This window comes from Anser anser (genome assembly GCF_964211835.1).
Source record: "Anser anser genome assembly, chromosome: Z".
NCBI classification, from domain to species: Eukaryota; Metazoa; Chordata; class Aves; order Anseriformes; family Anatidae; genus Anser; species Anser anser.
The window spans coordinates 21,558,843-21,584,324 of NC_139723.1; the positions used below are offsets into that span (position 1 = coordinate 21,558,843).

A 25,482-nucleotide genomic window follows, 5' to 3' on the forward strand; every position below is an offset into this window, starting at 1 on the left:
GGTTTTGTTGGTCGTTTGCTTTCATGCCAGGATTTTTACTCCTAATTTTTCATAACGAAAATGCACTTCTTTGATTTTTGAGACATTAATTGCTTTTATAGCCAATTTAGTAGAATAGCTTCAAAACTGTGTTCTGAACAGGTATCAGAGCTGTGTTGTCACAGTAAACCAATGTGTTTGAAGTGAATTATAATAGTTATTAAATGATATTGCTCAAAATAAGTATCTCTGCAATACAAAAAAATCTAAAATTTGTGGTCCTTTGATCTCAGTTTATTTTTGGGTAAGGGTAATAAGTAATATGTAATATGAGATGAATAACTTTTTCTGTGTAAAGAAAACCTGGAAATCTACAATTATATGAAACAGTGCTTCTAATACAAAATGATTTGAGATTCTAATTGTCCAAGATTCAGACTTAACAAATGCAAGGTAATTTTCTTTGCTCACATAAAGGTATAACTGAAAACAGATTGCTTAAAGCCCACATTATTCTTAATGCAACAGTATGGCAAACAATGTGTTTATTATAAAATTGGCAGAATTTCATTTTTAAACATAATGATTTTGTTCATGAAGGGATGCTGTTCTTTCCCTCAAATTATGCTATTGTGTGGAATCATATCATTTTGAACAAGATTAGAAACTCTGGGTGATAAATTTCAAATCTACAGGATTGACTCTACCTACAGGACATGTAGGTATGCCACTTGCCATCTGCTTAGTGGTTATAGTAAAGAGCCTGAGTATTGCACAGTCTCATGCAGTCATTCCTGGCAGCTAAAACCATGTTTTCTGGTCCAAACAGATAGCAAGTTTCTGCTGTTTCAGCATTCCTATAGCAAGTAGTAAAACTTTCTTTGGAGGGGGAGTATGGTGTTTATAATGGGTTTATACTAAGACTGAAATGTCTTATTTGGCCTGTTATGGTTACTTTACCATGTAGGCTAAGAGGTAATTTCTGGAGATAGCCTGAGGAATGAGGTTCTAGTCTTGATTAAAACCAACCTATTTGAGTCAAGATTTATGTATAGCTTGTAAACTAAATAATGGGTATTAGTTTCTGACTAATTTAGCTGGCTTCAGGTGACCTCACCTCCTTGAGGGAGAGAGACTGTGCCCTAAAATCTTGTATTTTTGTTATCTTATGATTGTATTACAACAAATCCTCTCAATCTCATTAATTTGTGATGCACTAGGATCAGCAAATATCAGCAACTCTTCCTCCAGCTGATGCTTGAAATCCTTTTGTTTTTGCTTGTCCACTGCTCAGTTTTTCTGGCTTGCAAAAGCCCTTTCTCTAACAACAGCAATAAAAACCTTGGCTTTCTCGTTTGGCAGGATTGTCTTGAAAAATTTCATCCATGAGAAAGGATATTTGACTACTATTTAAGTTAAAGTTATGACCACAGAACTCAAATGAATTCTAAATAATAATCCCTCTCCAGTATAAAATATAAAACAAACAACGACAAAAAAAATAAAAAGTCGCCACCAAAATCTTTCCCATAGCAGAATCTTGAGGGCATTATGAACTCAAATGGCACATCCTTGAAGTAGTTACTATGGAACTATTCTACAGAAGTATCTCAAAGTGCCCAAAGCTCATACAAAAATCATCTTAATGAGAAATCATTTCAGGGTAAGAATTGAAAGTTGCTCCTTTTTTAGAAATAGTTCTCAGTGAAATAGCAATTGCTCCTAATATATATGTGTTTTTTGTTGTTGTTGTTTTTTACAAAGAGCTTAATTTTTCATCAGTGTAACCTGTAGAAGTTAGTGCAAAGGGGAGGAATTATTATCCATCAGCAAATACCAAGTAGAACTTTCCAGATTTATTTTTGTGAGCCATACTTCAGTGTTGTTCATAGATGGGCCTTGGGTTGCACACTTGCAACATTTTTGTATGCTTTGCCACCATTTTCTTGCAGCCACTGAACTGATTTACATAACGCATGCACTGCTTTGCAAAAAACATCTGTTATGAGCAGTGCTCATGAAGTACCTGTTATCTCTATGTCCACCCCATAAAGAGCTCTGGGTTCCAACAGGTAACAGAAGTCAACATTTACTGCACATTCTGAAACCTGTCAAACATAAAACTCCGCTGCTTATTTTCACTCCAATAACTTCAATAGTGGTATCAGCATTGCATATGCTCAGCAAATGGGATACTGCAGGATCAGCAGAGAAACTTAGAGAAAACTAGGTTGTCTGGAGGATATTCACTGAAAAAAGACAGCAGTGGACAAGAGGAGTAGCAGAGCGGATGCAAACAAGATGAGTGTTGGCATGGGATTTGGAAAGACGAAGAAGTGTGAAGGAGAAGTGACTGTAGAAACACCTCCACATGGCTGGCAGATGTGTGATGAAGCAAGGGACTAGGTGTAGTCCAAGCTCGGGACTATAATAATTTTTTGGTGTTTTTTTTATTTACTTGCTAGTATGGTTTATTCAGTGTTCAAGTGAGAAGATGGGCATAGAAAACAGTAATAAATAAACACTTATTTTTATATTAAGAACTGTTGTTCAGATGCAGTGTATTTGCAGCGATATTTTGTGTTGATCTGGTCAAACCCAGGATCTCTTTTTTAACATTCCTGTGTTCAAAATGTAACATCATGTACTTTTCTGTTCAATTTCTCTTGCTGTCAAGGCAAAGTGGTTTTGTGACAATGCTGAGTAGAAGCAATACTAGTATGTTACTAGTATGTTGGTTTTCTGCCTTCTGCAAGGGAGGGAGTCAAAGTTAGAGGGGAAATTGTGCTTGTTACTACAAAACATAATACAGTGTGTAACAGCTCTTTCAACACCAGAGCAGAATGAAGTCGGGTGAAAATGTAAAATTCCTTTTCTACTAGTCCTTAAAGATTTTTACTAATTCTATTACATTGAATTTTCCTAAGTAGATTTGATTTTACTTTAAAATAATATGGAATGTATTTTGAAAACTTTGAATAAACTGCATTTTGTTTGTTACTCTTCTTTTTTTCAAACATTCTATAAATTTTTTTGCAGGAATGCCATTGTATTACTGCAGATGCTACTGCAGATGCAATGTTATGGTTCATGCTAGACACTTCTTTCATTACTTAGACTTCAAGTCAGTGAGATCTGAGAGTAGACTATGCGTACATGTCTCTTTATGCTGCTTTCTGATCAAATAATAAGACTTCTAAGCCTTCTTCAGAAGACCTTTGGCTTACTTATATATCCAATAAAGTGAGACTGAGAAATCAGTCATCTTCCATGATTTTATAGATGAAAAATAAGTTAAGTTAAAGCTTTTTAAAATTTGTTTCAAGTCTGTAACTAATATATGAAAAAATGTGGGACAAAAGTGCAATTATATATGTAAAGGATCAAAATGTATTTTAAAATAAGATCAGTTTATTATAGCATGATAATTTGTTTAATGTACTGCTGAGTTTTATGTAGTTGCAGTCTGCATCTGCGTGTTCTGATTTATCTCTGTTCTTAATGTACTTAAGAAGCCTTAAATGTTTGTTTTGCTCTCAAGTACTTTACACCTCTCAATTACTTTTACACAATTTTGAACCTAGGCTTTAAAATATAATGCTAAATTAAGCAGATTGACTTCTAATAATATTTGAATTTTGTTTCAGAGCAAAGTAGAAGAGATGATTTGGAAGCTTTAGGTCATATGTTTATGTATTTTCTCAGAGGAAGCCTTCCATGGCAAGGTTTAAAGGTAGTAGTTTTTTATATCTTCACTTCCTTCCTGCTTTTAGATCGTCAGCTTTTCTTGGTATGATCTTTTAATTTCTGAAAGCCTGTCTGAAAGCTGTATAACTTCATAAGTTTCTTTTGCTCTTTTGTCATAGGCTGAAACATTAAAAGAACGTTACCAGAAAATTGGAGAAACGAAACAAACAACATCTATAGAAGTATTGTGTGAAAACTTCCCAGGTAATGTCTGCTGCTGATGAAAATGTTGTATATTGATGTGTTGATTTAGAAAATGAACCTAGTATACATTATTGTTTTTTAATATCTGTTTTTAAAAATAAATTAAACAATACTTCCAAATACCTATCACCATAGTGTGTGTGTGTATATATATATATCTTTTGAAACAAACAGTAAACTAATGCTGGTGTTGTTTGAAAATAATTTTTTAATGTTTCCTTTAGAATTATTTATAATTATTCTTAAAGTGATCAGCTAGTCTACACTTTTGCCTTCAAACACAAAATTTTGGTATCTGCTTCATAACGATTTTAAAAAGAATCTGCTTTTCAGCTGGTGCATGATTATTAGAAGCAGCTTGAAATAATATTAAAAATATATATATAACTTGCAGGTGTTTTCCTGTGACACTTATAATTGTTCTTAAGAGAAGATACCTCCCAATAAGGTATTTGGAAGACCAGACAGAAGCAAATACTTTTTTAAAAGTTGGATTAACAAACAGGATAGGTATGGTGTGGTTGCTAAAATAGAAATAAACACCTTCAAAGATAATCAGCATATCGATAGGCAAAATGGATTTGCTGAGACTAGGTCATGACAAACATATTTGATCGTCTTTTATGACAAGACAGCGGGTCTTGTAGACAAGAGGTAGATGTTAAATGCCATGAAACCTTAGTACTTTTGCTTTTGACACTGCTTTTAAATATCCTTATAAGTAATATTAAAAGCATAATTGAGAGGAATCTGCTGTGGGACAAAGAGTATACTCTTTGAACTGTTTGAAGTACTCAAGAACTTGTCATTGTTACCAAATTGGAAAAATGAAAAAGAATTCCACACAGATCTATGATGGTTCTGCTCAGTATTTTTGTTAATGCCTTGTATAATTGGGAATTCTTATTAGGCTTCCAAATGATAAAATTGAAATTCATGGGCTTGATAGTGGGGTTGGAAAGAAAGGATTTTGACAAATTATAAATACAGTCTAAAAATACAAGGTACAGTTCAATAAGTCACAATAGTATATAAATAAAGGATCAAGTACAGATTAAAAATTACTGGATATGGAAAGGTTCTTTAGGTAATGACTTAAAGATGAGTCATAAGGTAAATGAGTGAATAGTGTCATGCTCTTATATTTAAAACAAACAAAATATTTTATTTTTTATAGTTTTTATATTTTTATTTTTATATTTATATTTATATCTTACATTTATATTTTATATATTTTTTATTTTTTAATATTTTATATTTTAAACAAAAAACCCCCAACCAAACAAAAACCTGTACTAAGTTGCATTATATAAACCAGTTATAAACTAAAAAGATACATGAATTGCTATTTCTCCTGTATTTGATTCTGTAAAACTGCAGCTGAAGCAGTATGTTCATTTCTGGGAACTGTACTTCAAGAAATATACTCTATTTTAAGGGTGCAAAAGCAGGGATACTTTTTTGCTATACCTCTTTCCAAAGACTGAAGTGATAGAAACTGTTTTGGCCAAAATAAGACTGTGAGGGAATTAAGTTCCCCTGTACCTTTTGCCTTGGTACAGCCATGAAAGGAATTAGCTTACTACATTCACAGTAAAAAAGACACAGTAGTGGATGTAATCCATTGTAAAACTGTTTAGAGTTGAACTCGTCTGTTTCATATGCAATGAAGAACAGGAGGGGATTGTTGAGGAGATTGTGGAGTTCCTTTCACTGGAGTTGTGTGAAAACCAATTATGTAAATGTGGCTGGAACTGATATACTCTGGGCTAAGCTTGGTGTACTAGGTGGCATCTTGAATTTCTTTCCAACACTCTTGTAAAAATTAATCCATTACTATTTTTTTCTGATGCTTTCCTTTTTAATTTCTGTGTATTCTGTTAAAAAAAAAATGGATTTTAATTACAGAACTGGAGAAAATGTCTGAACATAAATTAGTTCACCAAGCATAAACAAATACGTTAAATCTAATGCAGAGGGTGTATGTTGCAATTCTTGCAAATAATAATGAGTAAGAGTAGCTGCATATCTGACAGCAACATCACTAAGCTGCATTCCAAATTCTTTTTTCCAAGCTGGTCTCAAACCCTCTTTCTACCCCTCTGCCTCTGGAAGAGTTTAACATGGTGTAGCTCAGTCTGTGCACTTCTCTGCAATCCTCTGTTAGAGGGCAGGTACCTTCTTTGTACTACAAAATGTCTGGTCTTTCACACTTAATGGAAATCTGATGTGTAGGTGAGGGAAGGCACGCGGTGATACTGTGGTTCGGTTTCTCACATACATACTGTAGGCATCACCGGGTGCTGGTGGAAACTACATTGAACCCTATTCAGCCTCTGACTCTCTGATCATGTAGTTGTGTAAGCTTTCTCTTCTGCCATGGAGGCATTTGAATGGTCTTTTTGGCTTGAGTGCGAGGAGTCATTGCTTTTCTCAGAACGAGTTACCAGTGTGTGATTTCCCGCCCTTTCATGGGCTTCAAAGGATTCAAAGCAATGTAGATTTCAAGATCTCTGCCTGTCCTCCTGAATTCATGCTTCAGGACTCAGGTCAGGTGTTTCATCTGATCAATATCACAGCCTGTACTATGTGTCAGGACAGTTGGAGCTTCCCAGTTCAAGAAGCAGTTGTAGATCCTCTCAGAAAGGAAGTTTGCATTCAGTGAACTCGTGCTCTTAGAGACACAGTCCACCCTGTCCTATATATACCCCTTCTTTACCTTTCCTTAGGCTTGTCTGTATGCAAAACATTGAAAAAAGTTGAAAAGTGGAGGCATTTCCCTCCTCACTTTTTTGTTACATTATTATGCATGAGGATTGAAAGGTTAAACGAAAGATGAATTGTCTTACATTACCTGTCTTACAGGTGATGCAAAGGTAAAATTCTAGGGGGAATCACTTTATAGGATGTATTTGGAATGTGGCAGTATATCTTCAAGAATATAATTACTATGAAGCAACGCTTCTTTCTGGTAATGCACACATGCATGGTGAACCACTATTCATGTTTTGTGTTACGACAGAAGTTATTTTAAAATACAATAATAAATACTATTTTTGACTGCCACTAAAATGTGTTACAATTAGGTGTGTTTCTTTTTACATAGAGGAAATGGCTACATATTTACGTTATGTAAGAAGGCTAGATTTTTTTGAAAAACCAGACTATGACTATTTAAGAAAGCTCTTCACTGACTTACTTGATCGAAAAGGCTATGTGTTTGATTATGAATATGACTGGACTGGCAAACAGTTGGTGAGTATGATTAAGCTATTAATAAGATACTGTTTTATTGTTTAATCAGTTTTGAGCCACTGTTAGTCTTGAGTTTTAGAATATGAGTACATCTTATGGCAGCTAATTAGAGTTGTGAACACCTATGACAAACACATTTTCTATTGCATTTTGAAACATTGTGTTTTAGTTTGACTGCTTCATATTGAGTCTCCTTCCAAGCATACTTTTAATATCCAAGAAAACCTCTGTTCAGTGTAAAATGAGGTTATAGGAATTTAGACTGCTTTCTGAGTTGAAGAAAGCTTAAAACTTTGCAAGTGATTGTTGTCATTGTTTATATTTTCTTCCTTTATGGACTTTCTTACTCCAAGCATTTTTAGAATATAAAGCAATCACTTCTCTGCATCTGACATATATTCCAGATATTTAGCTTTTCATTATGAAGAAGCTGTCATTTTTTTTTTTGAGTTATTCTATTGAAATGTGGTGTAGGATATCAGTTTCCATTACAGTGCATATAAAAGTTGCAGAAAATACTGTGTTTATATTCTTTAAAGAAATGGTAAAAAGTGAATTTTTCAAGACCTCAGAGCTTTCCTTGCTTCTTCTAATAAATTGGAGAAGAGTTTTGTGTGCAAGTTGCACTATTTTAGATTATACATTTTACCCTGAAGTTCCTTGTGTGACACCTTGGAAGAATTGTGGAATTTTATTGCTAAATATTTTTTCAGTGTTTAACATTAAAAATTACGTTAAGCTTCTTTTCAGATTGTCAGCAAAATTATCCCATAAACAAATGCTAACTGCAGAAAATACCAGCTTAAATCCTCTCAGAAAAAAATATCATCTGATAATACTCAGAATTGCTCATGCGTGAAATTGTGTAAGACCTGGTTTGCTTTTTTCTTTCAGCTATTGGCAAATACCTTGTGACAGTTTTGCTTTAATTTTATAGTTTTAGATTATGGGAGACTGAGAGATTTAAGGATTTATTTGGATTACAATGTAAGAACTTTTAGTAAGACTTAGAAATTTATTTTTTTTACCAGTTGCTACGTATTATTTATATTTGTAGCCTACTCCATTGGGTTCAATGCATTCAGACACTGCATTGTCATCAAACAGAGAAGCTTATCAGCACAGAGATAAGATGCAACAATCCAAAAATCAGGTAAAATGCTTATGTAAGACTGTCAGCATTACTCTGACTTTTATCTAAAAATCTGTGCCATGTTGTTGTTACTTTTATTATAACTTCAAAGTAAAATTGACTCCAGGTTTTTTTTTTCTTTTGTTTAAGTAGGTCCTTGTTAATATGTTTCACATCTGTAGACATTCAACATCGTAATAAGTTACTTGTTTTGATGCTATAATATAATTTACCATGCATCAATATTGAATTTTCTCTCTGCTTCAAATTTTTTTAAAATTTCTGTTTTAAATCACATTTCCCATTACCCTATATCATCTGGTGGGGTTTTAACATGCATTTCTAACATTTTTACTTTTTTTTTTTTTTTAATCGAGGATAATGACCAAGGTTGTAAACACATTAAGAAGCTAAATCTTTGACTATTTATCTAAGCTTAGTTACAGGTTTGTGTCAGTGGGTTTTGTTCATTTTTTATACGGAATTTTTAGTTTAGATACTTTGTAACTTCTTTATGAAATTTTTATTTTACTCTGTAGGTAATGTTGATATACAATCTGAACAGGAATTGAGTACTTAGTTATTCTGTGCTTAAAAAAATAATTTATATTTTACATGAATTGCTTATTTTTGGAATTTTTATTTTCATTTTGCATATTTTCCTAATACATTCAAAAAACGTAGGCAACAGATCATAGGGCAGCTTGGAACTCACAGCAGGCCAATCCACATCATTTGAAGGCTCATCTAGCAGCTGACAGACACGGTGGCTCGGTACAGGTATTTTCTGCTTCTTTGCTTGACAGATTGCTTTCACATTACATATTACTAGTCTCCTTTACTGCATGGCAACGATTCCTGCTTACCTCTTAAGCTTGCTCTCCAATTATATGCAGAATGTACCTATTCTTCACTACTTGACAATTGCCAAACTGAAATTAAAACAGGTGCAGAAAACTGTAGGTCTTTTGGTAAGTGGAAGATCTGCTGCATGATTCTTACTAAAACAGAAAAAAATAGTCTAACACAACAGAATTATCTGTCTTCCTGAAGGAATATGTTCCTACATCAGTGCAACCAACTGAAGTTTTGACATTTGATATGTTACTTGGTTTTACTAGCAGCTAATACACTATTAACTTAGTTCACGATTGTTCAAGTCACACTTTATGTTCCTTAAGCAAACTCCAAATGAAAGCACTAATTGCAGATTTTACTTAAACTGCTACTTTTCTTCAAACACTAGGTGACTAGAAGAGTGTTTACCAGGACAGTACTTAGCCATAGAAAAATGAGTAGAAACCAACATTTTTTCTTCAAAGAGCTTTTTTTTCCTGGTGTGCTCTAAACTTTATTTTTTTGTGTCTTGCTCTTTGAACATACTCTGGAGTGGAATGGTTGGAACGCTACATAAAAAAAGCTAAATTGAATGCAGAAGGATTCAGAATGCCAACTGCCAAGCTGCATGTAGTTTTGACCTTTTGGTCTGAAATGAAAATAACTTATTTTGTAATGTGTTATGGGGAAAAATATATATTTTTGTCACCTGATTCATTTTTGATTCTGAGAATAAAAGTTACATACAATTCTTTTGAAGTTTTATGTTTTGGAAAATCGATGTTAATGTTTGAAGAAAGAATGAGAAGTCCAGGGTAATGGAAACAATGCTGCAGTCTTAATGCTGTGATAATGAAGTGTCTTCTTCAATTGCTTTGGAATTTAATTTGAACTTAACATTCTTCAAATTTTGCTGCTTTATGAACCACTGTTACACGTTGTGTAAGAAAGACTAATAGGTGATAATTACCACTGTGTATCAAGAAAAGTATAAAAATTGTTCTGAAGTTCCTAGTCACAAATATTTTGAAATTTTACTAGTATTATTAACTTGAAGATTATAGTTCTTTCAATAACATCAATTTTAAAGGTAGTCATACATCCTTTGAGAACAGTGTAGCATGTGGAATCAAAATTAGATTTGGAGTTGTGTCTTCCAAAATTATTACATTTCTTACTTTTTTAATCTTTTACGTTACAAAAATTTAAACTTATTAACTTCCAGTTAATAGAATTTTTAAATTGTATATTACTTCACTGTTCTGGCAATCTTAGCACTTAAACCTTTTTTTTTTTTTTAATTTCTCTAGTAAAATGTAAATGTTGCAAGAGACTTTTTCATTGTAGAGTGCCTTACATACATTTTGAAGGTGGGTAGAGTGGGAAGATTTTCTAGGAAATGCCAGTTGTCTGCATTTCTGTAAATTTTTTTTTATTATTTTATTTTTTTTTGGCAAACAATATGGGTATTCTGAGTTCAGATAATGTAGATCGCTTGAGAATAAACAGTTACCGTGTAAAAAGAGCAATGTGCAAAACTGCAACCATTTCTTCTGTCTTTGAAGATCATGTTGTTCAGAAGGATGTTTTCAAGCCAGCTGAATTGATTTTTAATGTACAAATGGTCATACTTCCTTATTAAAAGCAGATATAAAACCACATAGTATAGTCAATTTAGTTTTGAAGTTTGAGCCCTTAAGTGTTGTCAAATACCCAGATACTGGGTATATATGTTGTCAAATATCTTCATTGTAATAATACTAACCAAGTCATGCTAGTGAGTTGGACCATTAGCTAGCTAGTTTATCTAGATTCCTAATTGCCCTCAATAAGCCAAATTTTAAAAGTGCCAGGTACAGTTGTTCAAAGTAAGGTTGACTCTAGGAGGTGAAACTGAATTGTGGGTTTTGTTATTTTTTCTTTGTGTCATCCATGAGTCATTGCATATCTGTGAGATCAGTTGTACGCAGATTTACCAGATTTTCGTCAAGATATGAAAATCTCTTGGCAGAGAGCTTCCTTTTAAAGGAAGACATCAAAAATATTGGTACACTGCCCCTACAGGTTTCATTTATTGTCATCTATGGGATCCTTTTGTAGTAGGTTATTTAAATGTGTTAATGATTCCTCAGTGTTACTTACTAAATTCCAGTGGACTGTCTGTTGGAGTGTGTATCTTAGTATATATGCTAATATTCTTAGTAATGATGTTCAATTGGAAGCATTCAGGTTCTAAATGGTTTGATAATTAACAGTAATTGTTCTTTTTTTTTTTTGTATAAATTTAAGTTATCTTAGACTATCTAGGCCTGTGTCACTGTTAATGTGCTTAATGTATCTGATTTTGGTTTGTAGGATCAGTTCAGGAGAAAAGTTCAAATACTACTAGAGAACTGAATTGTAAAAGGAAGATGTCCAGAAATGGTCCTCTCTTCTGCATATTTGTGTTTGTGATGCTACTGCATTTTCATCTAATTCCAGTCTGTCTTTCTAGTTTGTGTAGCCTTAGTAATGAAAGCAACTTCTTATACCTCCCAGCAATTCACTCAGCAATGTATTGTCTTTATTTTTTAGATTTTCCTCACTTACCAGAAACGGTAGTTGCATAATACTAAATTATTTCCTTCTCTACATGAACTCCAAACGTCTTATGCACTCAAAGACTGTAGTCATAGGAACAGAATCATCTAGGTTGAAAAAGATGTTCAAGATCAAGACCAACCATCAGCCTGACATACTGAGTCCCATCGCTAAACCATGTTCTCTAGTGCCATATCCATATGACTTTTAAATACCTCCAAGGGTTGTGACTCCACCACTTCAGTGGGCAGCCTATTCCAATCCTTAGCCACCTTCTCCATTAAGAAATTCTTCCTATTTTCCAATCTAAATCTCCCCTGGTGCAATTTGAGATCATTTCCTCATGCTGTATCACTTGGCACCTGAGAAAAGAAACCAACACCCTCCTTATTGTAACCTCCTTTCAGGTAGTTGTAGAAAAGGATGAGGTCTCTCCTCAGTCTCATTATCCAGACTGAACAACCCCAGTTGCCTTGGTTTATCCTTCTTTTCTTGTCCCTTCACCAGCTTTGTTGCTCTTTTGTGAACACATTCCTGCAACTCAGTGTCCTTCTTGGAGTGAGGGGTCCCAAACTGAAAACAGTATTCTAGCTGCAGTCTCACCAGTGCTGCGTAGAAGGTAACAACCACTTCCTTAGTCGTGATGGCCACACAATTTCTGATCCAGGTCAGGTTGCCCTTGGTCTTCATGGCCAGCTAGGCTCACTGCTAGTTCAGATGGCTGTTGACCAGCTGACCCCGGTCCTTTTCTGCTGCGCAGCTTTGCAGCCACTTTTCCCCAAGCCTATACCACTGGATGGGGTTGTTATGACTCAAATGCAGGACCTGGCACTTACCCTTGTTGAATGGTCATGCAACTGGACACAGCCCATTGATCTGGTCTGTCCACATTCCTCTGCAAATCCTTTCTGCTGTCAAGCAGATCAACAGTCCTGCCTAAGTATCATCTCTGAATTTACTGAGGGAGCACTCAATGCCCTCATCCATGTCATCGATAAAAACATTAAACAAAACTGGACCCAAGACCGAGCTCTGGAGAACACCATACTGGTTGCTGGTAAACTATTGAAAGAGGCTTGTTGAGCACTTCCCCCACCTCTTTCAGTACCCTTGGATAAATCTCATCCGTCCCCATAGACTTATGAACATTCAAAACGTGGAGGCGGTCATTTACAGTTTCCCATTGAATTATAGGAGCTTCATCTTACTCTGTCACCATCTTCCAACTCAGGGGCCTGGGTGCCCTGAGAATGATTGGCCTTACTAATGAAGACTGAGGCAAAGAAGGCATTAAGTACCTCAGCCTTAGCCTTAGGCATCGTGAAGCTTTTAGTTGCTTATAGAATATTTCATGTACTCATTATCCTAGTTAAGATAGCAATATGTTAGATGAAACAAATCAATTTGCCTAAGCTTTTCTGAATGATAAAGGTAGTGTCAATTATTTTTATTCTTTTATCTGGATAGTTTCTGAAAGTAAAATATATCATTCTATAGTATCATTAATAATAACTTCATGCTTAGGCATGAAGGCTGACTTTGTTTTTTGGAGAGTGAGGAATTCAGTTACTGAGATTTGTAATAAAATGAAGGATTATTTTCTGTGTCTTCTTGACAATAGGCTGATTTGTTTTATGAGAGAATTTGACTGATTTTTGAACATAGCAAGTAAAAGTTTAGTTTATGTGTATACCTATTCAAAACAAAAGCATAGGGCTAGCCCGATGATTTACTTTAACTATTTGGGGAATTGGTATTTAGGCTTAATTTTGTCTTAGTTTAACTGGCCTTTATTAAGTTTCTAGAGAAGCATACATCCAAGAAACTAATCTTTCACTATTATTATGGCTTATTATTAGATAGTGGGTCTAATTTTCTTTTTTGTCTTGTCGTGTAGAGGATGGTAAGAAACTGTGATTCATACACGTTTTCATATACGTGCTCTTCAATTGAACTTTCAAAGACCAATTTAATTTGTATGAACTAAATTTAAAACAAGATAAGATCTGTTATCACAATGCTTAGTTGTTTTAGATTTCTAGTTTAGTAGTTAATTTCCAACTTGCATACAAGTGAGTAGCTTAATTTCATCTTTAACATTGCAAAAAAATTTGAAACTTAGTTTAAAATAATAGTTTTCAGAAACCTCTGTCCGTTACTGTTCATGGAAAAAAAAAATCATTTAGTTCTTGTTAACAAAATTTTTAGATGAAAAAAGATAACTTTTATATCTGCATTTTTCCCTGCAGTAGTATACAAATTTATTATGAGATGAATTGTGCCGTAATGGATCATCAGCCTACGGAGGAAATCTGGTCCAATTCTACTCATAAGTAAAGAAATGAAAATAAAAGCTTCTCTTTAAACATTATTAGTTTTGTGTACTTTTCCCCCTCATTTCCTAAAGTTTCAGCCTTTTTTTGTGAAGCCTGAAAGATGATTCTTCTTTGTGCCTTATTGGTGGTACATAAAAAAAAATTGGTGTACCATACCTTTACTGCATGAGTTGTCTTCCAGATGTCTTCTAGACTTACTCTTGTTTAATTTTTGTTGGATTCCTATATCTTTCTTCCTGTGTTGAGCTGATTTTTTTGACTATTTGTAGGTAGTCTGAGAGAGAAAAGTCTATGGTTGGTCTAACTTAAGAGCCCGTGTGCCAGGTTTGGGAGTGAAGTGGTAATACTGCTTCATTTGCCCTGTATTATCAATCTTTTGACAAATGCACTTTTTAGTCAGATACTAAGATACTTTACAGTCAATTTAAATACTGACTTATTTACTAACATCATAGGGAATTTATAGCATTGTAGCTTATTTTAGCAAGCTACAGAAATTAGGACTGTAAAATCACACTCTTTTAGCCTTACTGATGCTGGAATGAGAGCATTCCTACCTATTTCTTGAGCACTACCAATTAAATGAGTTTATTAATGTTTAAGTAAATAAGGTTGATAAAGTTTGCACATTTTACTGCTGCAGTTGTTGCTGCAGTTAATTCTTTTCATCTTAGACCTTTACTAGATCTATCATCTGCACTAGTAGACTAGAATGAAACTCAGGGTGTTTGTGATTCTTGAGAAACATGCCTGTTGCTATTTTTGGGGCTATGAATATCCTTTGGTTCACTTACATCTTAAGAGGCTGCATCTCTTTCCAGAAATATGAAGATTGTTTTCCTCCCATCTAAACCAAGCCTTACAGTATGCCATTGTATTTTATTACATTTGGATGCATGTTTGCTGGATGTATCTGTATTACATATATAGGAAGAAATGAGGTCTCGTCTTTGAGCCTCCAGAGAAATCACCCAGAGGGAGGTAGGACAGTCTCTTGGTACTCTTGGTGCAAAGGTTTCTATAAAGTTGGTGTAGAGGTTTCTTAGAGAAAACTGCATTCTTAAATTGATTAAAAAGAAAATAAACAACAACAACAAAACCCAACAACAAAACAACAACAAAAAAAAAGGAAGGCAAATGCTATCTTCAAAAAGCAGAAAGACTTCTCCCATTAAAGGAAACAGCTGTCAGGAAATAGTGTTCAGTTTTGGAGTTAGTATGAAGACTTTAAAGAAAAGAATCACCAAACAGGTTGTTACAGCTTCAAAAGTGCCTCTGCATCCTCTTTTGTAAGTGCATAAACTTATTGGGAAACCCTTAAAATAACTTTGTTCATCATTACCATATGGCATTTCATTGACCCAAGCAGATTATTATTACTCCTTTAAAGTTGAAGTCACCTTAGATTACAATGACTTCAACTGTGGTTTAAAAAGTTAAACAAAACAAATAACAAAAACAGAATCAACCATGTCAGAAACAAGGAGATTTTTTGTTTTTATGAGCTGTTCAAATCTTGCAAATGTTCTTTAAAGCATTGACAGAAGAGGTTCCAAAGAGGCTGATAAAGTTGTTGACAAAGGCTGATACAAAACAACCACAAATCTTAAACTAGAGCAGCAAATCTTTTTTTTTGCTGATCTGCGTCTCCAAGGTAGACCTCTTCCAGAAGTGACAGAAGGGCATAATGTTAAAAAAAAAAAAAAAAAAAAAAAAAAAGCTTAGGTATATTTTTATTCCTGTTGAAATGTTTTCCTTTCTTTTAACTTTTGTTTAAAAAAAGGGAACACATCAAAATGGAAGAGGAAGCTAAAATATACAGTTGAAAAATAATATTTATAGCTAGAGTATTAATGTTGAAAGGGCTTTAGAACTACCTTCATGTTTTGTGAATTTGTATGAAGAATATGTATGTGTTTGATGTATGTGTTTGATCCTGTTTTTTGAATCTTCTCTTTAAGGAGGTAGAGATGAATAGGCACTCCTGTGAAAGAAGTGTGAAGGAGAATGCCATATGAAGTCTCCAGAGATTACAGAGTTGAACAGAGTGTTTTATCATTGAGAAGGATAAAAGTCCTAAATGTTTTCATTTGCTTTTTGTAGGAAAAGAGAAAAATTCTGAGTTATTGCAAATACCCTGCTATTTGGTCCAGAGAATGTATAGACTGTTTTTCCCTTTTCTGATGAGAGCTCTTTGAGGTACAATTGAAGGACACAAAGGAACCAGAATGCACTAAAGGAGACATAGGGGAAGACTGACTAAATTGCTATCAGAAAACGGCCTGGTGCCTTCCATTAAGGTTCTTAAGAGACATGAGGAAGACCAGCAAGCCTGATGAGCTGCATTGCTTTGCTTAGTCTACTCTATTTGAATGTCACATAGATGTATGTTATGCTATGTTTCATGTCTCTTTCATATGAAAAAGGCAGAAAGTCAGGAATGCAGGAATAACAGTTGGAATGGATACTTTTATTGTAATTAAAAGACTTACGGAGTTAACAAAAATTGAGTTTTGAAGATATAACTTCAGAAATTTGTAAATGTGTTTCTGGCACTAGCATAATTTCAAATATTTCTGGTGATTTCAGGTAGTAAGTTCAACAAATGGAGAATTGAACACAGATGACCCAACTGCAGGCCGTTCAAATGTGCCCATCACAGCTCCTGCAGAAGTAGAAGTAACGGATGAAACAAAGTATGTTCTTCTTTCTGTATTCTTTAGATCTGGTCTTCTCAGCTACTTCAAAATTTTTCTTGTTTAGTTACTCAAAGAACATTGTCTAAACTGAAAAGACACTGGTGAGTGGCAAAGTATTATGGTCCATTACTTAATTTTGGCTTTAAACATTTAAGTAATAGACCTTCCGTAGCTTGTGCTTTTTAGGTTCAGTTTTTAATAACACATTTCCCTATACTAGAGAAGTGCATGCATTTTTTATATTTTAACTAATTTCGAAATATTTATTTTAACATAATGTCTGACTAAAAAAACATATCTATGAAAGATGTATAATTCTTTCTGTGTATTGTATCTGATTCTCTTTTTTCCCTTACTCTCTTTCTGTATAGCTGCGAGAAAGTGTTGAACATGTGGTGAGTTCTACAGCACAGGCAGGCAGAAATAGCCCCAAGGACTATTCTCCTTATTTTGCGTAAAACTCATTTCAGAGGACTTTAAAATAACAAGTCCAATTGGAAATCTTAAAACGTTTTTAATATCATGCAACAACTAACTTTTTACAAACAGCCACCTTGAGAAGCTATTTTGCCTGCTTCAGATCTTGCTTGTTCAAGTTTTGTAGTCTGTGGTGTGCCTTATTCAATTATGTTTAGAGGGTAGTACAATATTTTGCTACGTTGTTTTGGAGGGGTAGAAGTTGTTTTCAGATGTTACAGCATTCAGCTAGTGTTTTAGCATCTAGAAAATAACTCACAGGAACAAGCAATAAATGCTATATGATGTTTGAGCTTTGCCCATTACCTCTGTAAACAGTATTTACCAAAATATTAGTCTTTGACAACTTGCTAACCAAACCATAATTTCAGGGTACCTTAGAATTACAGTGGAATGAAAGGGGAAAACACTAAAGTTGGTTAACACAAGATGGCTAATATATATGTATATATATTAGTAATACAGTGAAATCTGCAAAGCAGTGCAGAAAAAAAGGTTTTGATAGATAAAGGCAGGATAACTTTCAAGATACTTTATTTTATAATTGCGCTTGGAATAGAATTTCAGAAGGGTATGGATCTAGCTGATTACAGACGCACAGAAGCATGTAGCAGAAAAATCTAGTAAGCATTCATTAGTAGAATTTGTTTTCTAGGGCCCATTTTCTGAATTTTTAAAGAAAGATAAAGTTCATAAAGTACAGTTTTTTATTGAAGTGATTGTTCTGTAGGGTCTAGTTTTAATATGTATGATTTATGTGCATAAATAGTTAAAAATCGTGAATGGCAGTGCTTATTGTCACACTTCTTGCACTATCTTTCTATTGGGCACTGAGAAGACCAGTTCTTTACTTGCAATCTTTGCAGAGTGCTGTACTATTTTTATTTTTTCTTACAAGAATTTAGTTTTCTTATTTCAAAACAAACAAAAAAGGCCCAAAGTCTTGAATAACAAGGATGTTGATAGGCTGCACGTAGAGAAATTCCCAATTCCTTCCCTTTGGGTAAGTGCAGTGATAACCTTTATTGTACCCAGTGTATGTATACACAGGAAAAGATTAAATTTCCAAAGCTTTGGGTAATTTTCATCACAATTAAACCTATGTTTACTTATATACAGGAAAAAAAGAGAATTCTCTGAAACTAGGTGCTGTTGGCTCAATTAAAAATGTAGAAGTTATTTGTTCATTTCACAGTATCACAGAATCGTCTAGGTTGGAAGAGACCTCCAAGATAACCTAGTCCAACCTCTGACCTAACACTAACAAGTCCTCCACTAAACCATATCACTAAGTTCAACATCTAAACGTCTCTTAAAGACTTCCAGGGATGGTGGCTCAACGACTTCCCTGAGCAGCCCATTCCAGTGCCTAACAACCCTTTCAGTAAAGAAGTTCCTCCTAATATCCAACCTAAACCTCCCCTAGCGCAACTTTAGCCCATTCCCCCTCGTCCTGTCACCAGGCACGTGGGAGAATAGGCCAACCCCTACCTTGCTACAGCATATTTATATTTAGTGTAATATGAATAAAGGAGGGACAAACAAGCTGTCCTTGACTGTTTTGGACCTATACTTACTGTTTTTTATATATGAAATGTCAGTTCTTGATATCCTACTTTACGGATTAATCTTCTTCTTCAGTAGGAAACAAAAAATAAGTTTTCCAGTAGTATCTGTTTAAACTGCAGTTTCTTTGTTCACTATTCTGTTAGAACTTGTCTTATACTTTGTCAGTAATGAAGGCACATCCGTCCAAAATTGCCACCATACACCAATGTATACATTCTTTTCTCAGTAAGAATAATTCAAAAGGTTTAAGTAACTTTACATTTTAACATGGTAATTGCAAACTTAATACCAAAAGCAGTTGAGGTATTTGAGGTACAGCTGTTTGCAGATGTAACACTGCTGAATAGTGTAAGGAAATGCAAGTATAGGTTCTTCATGTATGTGATAGAAACTCTTTTGTTTTTAAGGAGACAGTGTTTCATCAAAAGTGTATCACTCTACCTTTTTTGTAATCTTTTTTTTTTTTTCCATCTGAAAATGTGAACAAAGTTAGTCCCTTGCTTTTATCTTCCATATGTATAATTTCCTCATCCTCTGAGGACACAAACTTGAATGTTTTCCAGGAATGCTTCATTTTTTGTTCTAGATGTTTTCATACTTTTAGAAACTTAGCATTACTATATAGTGTTTTAAAATACTAAAGAAAGGGAACTTTCTTTAATGTGCTGTTTTAAGTATGAATACAAATACTGCCTAGTTGAATTTTAGATCTGTTCCCATTTCAGTGGGATGCCACAAATTAGAAAAGCTAAGATTTTTTCATTGAGCACTTAATTATTTTATTCATAGAACACTCCATTATTTGGTGCATTATTCGTTTATGTATGTACACACATGGAGTATAATATTTGAAGTCTATAGCTTGTCACCATTGTGCTCCTCAGATGTTGCTGTGCTTCAAGCCTGACCTTAGAAGTGGGTCTGTCTTAAATTAACTCACTTGTTTTTGTAAAATAGTAGCATTCAGCCCTGTCTCAAGTGTTACTTATTAAAGTTGTAAAGCAGGAAGAAAATCAACCTGATCACTGTTCTGCCCTGACACTTGCAGATCTTAGCTTCTTCAGCTGGTCTTCCATTTATCATTGAGCAATTAGCGTTTATTTCCATAACTCTTTGCTAGACATCTTCATCACAACAGTTGCTTCTCTGAAACGTGTAGTTTGCATAACCAAAAGGCTTTGCCACAGGAGGACAGAGAAGGACAAACAGAAACAGGTGAGATGATCTGTGCTTTTTGCATCTCACATACTTTTAGTCACTCGAAGCACATACTAATAATTTTACCGTAAAGTGGTGTCACGTGCCAGCTTATAAATAGAAAAACACTGGTGCATAAACACAAGTGAAAGCTGAAGTTGCTTTAGCATGTTCTGCTAGGGGGCAGTTGAAGTGATAGAGGGGAGGATATTTAACAAAAAAAAGGTGTACGATTTGGAAAAGAAATGGTAGTACGCATAATACTGAGACTGCTACCTTAGCTACTATCACAAAGGTCACATTGGATTGTACAGAAAAGCAAGTAGTTTCACTAGTTTCATACTTAGAGCTTATACTGCCTGCTAGTATATAAGTCGCACTGTATTTTACCCACAGAGAAAGAAGTTAGGAGTCATTAAATGCTTTCACAAAGAAAAGAGAAGTTTCTTTCCTAGAATGAGATTTCTTGAAGTTTCATGCATGAATTCTCATGCATTTTTCATACATATTGAGTATTTGGAGAAGTTTGTGTTTTAATACTGAATAATGCCCCTCCATCCTTTGTAGATTTAAATTTGTCTTCAAGCAGTGTAAAATCTATACGTGATAATGATGCCCTCTAGTGACAGTATTCTTAAGAACAAGTCCGTATTTCTATTTTTGCATGATGCTCTTCAAGAAATGATACACTACGGATCTTTAACATTAAGGCTACATTTCTTTCATGAAGTAAATTGACAGCTTATTCTGAATTCCCTTAGTTCCATGTAAATGTGCGTATATTTAAAAATGATATTTATTTGTTCTTAGAAGGTTTGACAGATCTAGATTACTAGGCTGTTAAGTATACAGTAAGTATAAAGAATACTTATTTCAGTAAGTTTTCAAGTCAATACTATGATTTACAGTGCTCTGTGGAATTTATACTTCTTTAATACTTTCTACACACATTAGTAAGACATTAATTTTCCCATACCAAATAACTGCATTTAGCATGATTAGTTAAATTTTCTGTACTGGAATACAGTTTAATAGCTTCTATCATTTTAAACTGATAGCTGCTAATAGAATACTCTTTATAATAGTATTATACAAAATCCAGAAGACAGAGTTTACAAAAGCAATGCTTTATGTTGGCTAAAGGTAGCACTCTTGAATTCCCCATTACATGATTCTGTTCTCTGATTGACAGAAAAGGAGCAAATAAAACAAGCTATGGAGCAGGAATAAAGGGCAGTACAAGATTTTCAGGAAAGGATAGGTTAAAACAACTTGCTTGGAAAGAAAGAGAAAAAAAAAGTCCTTGAATTACACAGAGGGTCTAAGCAGTCCTAAACACTTATGAAGTGTAAACTGCTGTTCCTTGGGACATATTCCATTTAAACTAAATGAACTTAAAAGGTGATGAGTTAAACTTCAAGGTTTTTTTTTCTAGAATTTGAGTTAACTGTCCACCACAATTTCATCTTCCTATATAGTTACTTACATAATATGTGCTCTGTATATTAACTATGAATCTACGAAATTCTTCTTTAAGCTTTTCTTGAGGCTTCCTAATCTGGAACAAGTTCAAAAGTGATTTACTATCACATTCCAGGTCAGCATTTCCTGATTTACAGGATCATAGAATAATCCACACTGAAAGGGAGGGACCACTGTAAAATGCTTTGTTTTGATACGGTGTTTATTGTGTATATACATACATAAAATACTTGCTAAAAGATGGAGGTGAAAAAAGGATAAAGCTAGTTTGTACTCCATACATCTGCTTATAAATTCAGTAATAGCTTAAGTAATAATGGATGTCAGTGGTTGTAGACAGCTGGTAAGAAAAAGGGCTAGCGGTTATGGAGGATTTCAGCTACAGATGGTATTAACTAGCCTAGTAAAAATATTATCTCTGCAGTTTCCCCTGTTGAATTTTAATGTGGGTCTTCCTCTCTCTCAATAACCAATGTTTTTTTCTACTGAAAGTTACATAACTTTCAGAGCAGCCCTGGTCTGCCTCTGCCCACTGCTACCTTTTCAGTGACTGAGCAACAGGGTGCCATTGGATATTTTGAGAAGGTAACTTAGTCTCCACTTACCTTGGATGTTCTCCCCCATTTTAGAACTTCATTTTTAGAACCCTATTCTCCTTGATTTTCAAATGCTTTTCCCTTTTCCCATATTCCAAATTAAGTTGTCAAGACTCCTTTTGAAGTTTAGTGACATCTAATGCTTGGTGAACTTAAGGGCTTGCTGATAGGCTGCTGATACAGTAAAGCTGTAGTTTTCACTTTCGTTGTATTTAATAGTTTGAGAAAAACTCTTCAATATCAGTATTTAGTAGTGTATAGCACTGCAGTTGAGAATTCAGTAACCAAACAGCAGAACTAACAGTGGCAAAATCTGCCATTTAAAATGCTTGCATGTTCAGTTTTGATTATAATTAAAGTATTACGAATATTTTCCTAAGTCAAAGCTTTAATTTCAAAGTGATAGTCAGGAGCTAGGAGTTGCTTAAAATAAGCTAGACTACCATGACATGCAGATGAAAAGTTTTCTTTGTGTATTTGTTGCTTTCATCTAATTTTTCAAAAATGCTTCCTGGACTCCTTCAGTCTTCCTCTCAAACTTCCTCCAATCCTTTTTCCTTTTGTAGTGTTTTCTTAGTTACTTTCAGACTGCCTCTTTCTGCTAAGTGAAATTGGCAGTATTTATCAGTTTCAATTTTAGTTTCCTTCATGTAATATGCAATGAAGCAGAGGAAAAAATGTCAGTATACTTTAATACACTTAAAGCTGTGATTCTCACTGCAGTGCTGTCATCACACTAATGAACTGGAGTATTAATTTTGTTACTGATGAAAGTAGTTTTCTAAAATATTTTTGGGGAGTAGCTTTGGGGAGGCTTTTCTAAGTTCTGGTTGACAAAAGAAGCTCAAGCTGAGTTCCTGTATTAGGCACCGTAGAGTCTTAAGTGCCCAGTTCAGGAGATGCAAGCTTAAGATAAGCTCAAGCTTGTCTTTGTCATATTAACAGTTAATGTGAAAAAGTGTTCAGGTAATGGAACATTACTTATTTTTACAAATGCATTTTTAAGTCAGTCCGTAATGACCATGTTTTTGATACCCTCACACAATACTCTGGATTCACTACCTATTTTTGTTATAGCTTTTTTCCTTTGACAGACCTTGTTATGTCAACAGTAGCTCTCTCTGCTTCAGTTTTTCACAAATAAATCAATCACATACTTAGAACTTAATTTATTCCTTGTGGAGGTCATTATAACTGAGCCACATACTTCAAGTGAAACAAAATGCCAACAGTTTTGGGGCTTCTTTTTAAATTGTATGTAATTCATGTCACACCTGCAGGTGCTGCTGTTTTTTCAAGCGAAGAAGAAGGAAAACCATTCAGCACCAGAAATGACTAGAACCAAGCAGAACATGGGAAATTGCTCATTTGTTCAACAGCTGTCTTGTGATCCTGAAAAAAAAGAGAAGGCATGAAAAGAAAAAAAAAAAAAAAACGAAAACAAACTACAACAAAAAACACCTCTGTTCTGTAATGACTACACGTTTTCCAAGGACTCCCTTCAAAACAGTGTTATATTTCTGTGTTTTGTAGGTTCTTCTACATCCGTATTTTGTTTCTTGAATTCATCTCTTCTGAAAGCTTTAAGGTTTTGTGACATATAAGTACTTTGTTGACTATCAACAAATGGACCAATGAAATGGTAGAAATGACCACTTTCTACAGCAAAACTAAACTTCAGAAGTATTTCTGCCATCCTAGAAAGTACTAGTGGTGAAGAAGTAGTAGCTGAAGACAGATGTCACGAATCTGGTATTTGAGTCTGTAACAGCATATCAAAAGCAGTTTTGAAAAAAAAATGCAGAAGAAAAATATAAATGCACAGCCATTTAGAAAAAAAAAATCCTGCATTGACTCCCACTGCCTAACCCTGGTACTGTAGCCAAATTATATCAGCATTAAGTCCTCTCTCTGTTACTGTGGTACAATCACTGTCCAGAGACGCTGAGGAGGTTGACAATTAGCTAATGACAGTTGTCTAAATGCTGATGATACTAATGACCTGAAAGTATTTCCTGTAGCTTCTGGGTTTGGAAACCTGCTTTTGTTATGCTTATATGCTTGCTATTGCAGTATAGCAGAAATGACAAGAGCATTTGTACAAAGAATACAAAAATTTGTATTATGTAACATTGCTTCCAGTAATGTTAGTAAGATTGAATTTACCTTCACAAGAGAGGATCTACAGAGGAATTATAAAAGGAGAAATAAATGTGAATCTGGTTAAAGCAAAGTTGATATTAAAGCCCATATGTTCACTAAGGTAACTGCTGATTGACAACATCTTCAACTTGAAAATATGGATGTGCCATGTAATATTAGAGATATGTTTGTAAATTAGTTTTCTCTTTGATTTAGAAGAGAAAGACAATGGAATTTTGTTAGGCTTCTCTCTTCTCTGCATACTAGCCCTTAACAGCCAAATTTATTTTTTTTCTGGAATTTTCTAATACTTCAATGTGTAGCATTGCTAGTACAATAGGATGGCAAGGATGGGTCACGTACTTTTCCCACAGTCCAATGAAGTGCCTGCGATATGAACAAACCAGCACTTTTGTAGACAAGGCAGCCCATTTTATATTCTCTTTTAAAGAAAATACATGCTTTATTTAAAGCCATAATGACAGAGGTGTGCTTTTGTCATGTTTAGCTGCTAGTTACTTTAAGAAAGGGTATAAAAGATTGAAGTGACTAGACAGATTTGTTGACCAAAAATCAAATTAATTATCTCCATGACTTTAAAGTTCTTCTAAGGCTAACTAGTGATTTGTGTGTATGTGTGTGTGTATATGTTCACAGATGCCTTTTGGCATAGGCATACATATTTATTTTAAACTGTTTTGTGGTAACATTTAAAATGTATATTAAAAATAAATGCACACCATTAAATTCGTTATTGCATTTATGGGGATTTTAATTATATTTTGTAATTTATTCTTCCTTAATGGCCAACAGTGTAGCATATTGTTTGGGTTATTTGGTCAGTGAATACATGGTACGCTTTGATATTTGTCATTATTGCTGTTCATGATTTTAAGGTTTTGTTTTATATAAAACAACAACAACAACAAAACTGAACTTGGCCTACCAAAACATACTGTATAACTTTGGTCATAAGTTTCCTCTTCACCTGTTTTCACTGTTGATTATTTTAAACTCATAGAGTTGCCTTTTTTTTTTTTAATGTGAGTTGAAAAGGTAAGAGGTTTCTTGACCATTCTCATATGAAAATGCATCCCTCATTTTAGTATTTGACTAAATTTGTTACATCATAATATTTGTAAATATTTGTGATATGTGTATTTCTCACATACCTAATTGGTTTTGTTGTCTGAAGCTCTTGGCCTGTATAGTGTTTGTAGATTCTGAACACAGCACACATATCAAGAAAA

The 25,482-nt window shown here is 34.2% G+C and overlaps 1 protein-coding gene across 21 annotated transcripts in view; it reads left to right on the top strand.

The window, feature by feature from the left end:
* Positions 1-24,982, top strand: part of CSNK1G3 (casein kinase 1 gamma 3) — a 75,348-nt gene extending 50,366 nt beyond the window's left edge. For 17 of the 21 annotated variants that reach the window (XM_083818728.1, XM_083818717.1, XM_083818731.1 and 14 more), the window contains 7 exons: positions 3,627-3,712; positions 3,846-3,930; positions 7,037-7,185; positions 8,243-8,338; positions 9,002-9,097; positions 16,660-16,766; positions 23,371-24,982. In XM_083818728.1, coding sequence (XP_083674854.1) covers positions 3,627-3,712; positions 3,846-3,930; positions 7,037-7,185; positions 8,243-8,338; positions 9,002-9,097; positions 16,660-16,766; positions 23,371-23,425 — 674 coding nt within the window. In that variant the 3' untranslated portion in view covers positions 23,426-24,982. Of the gene's footprint in view, positions 1-3,626; positions 3,713-3,845; positions 3,931-7,036; positions 7,186-8,216; positions 8,339-9,001; positions 9,098-16,659; positions 16,767-17,140; positions 17,165-21,986; positions 23,340-23,370 lie in introns of those variants that run through there. The other 4 variants (XM_083818726.1, XM_083818730.1, XM_083818715.1 and 1 more) reach the window with 4 other exon arrangements.
* Positions 24,983-25,482: the final 500 nt, after the last annotated feature.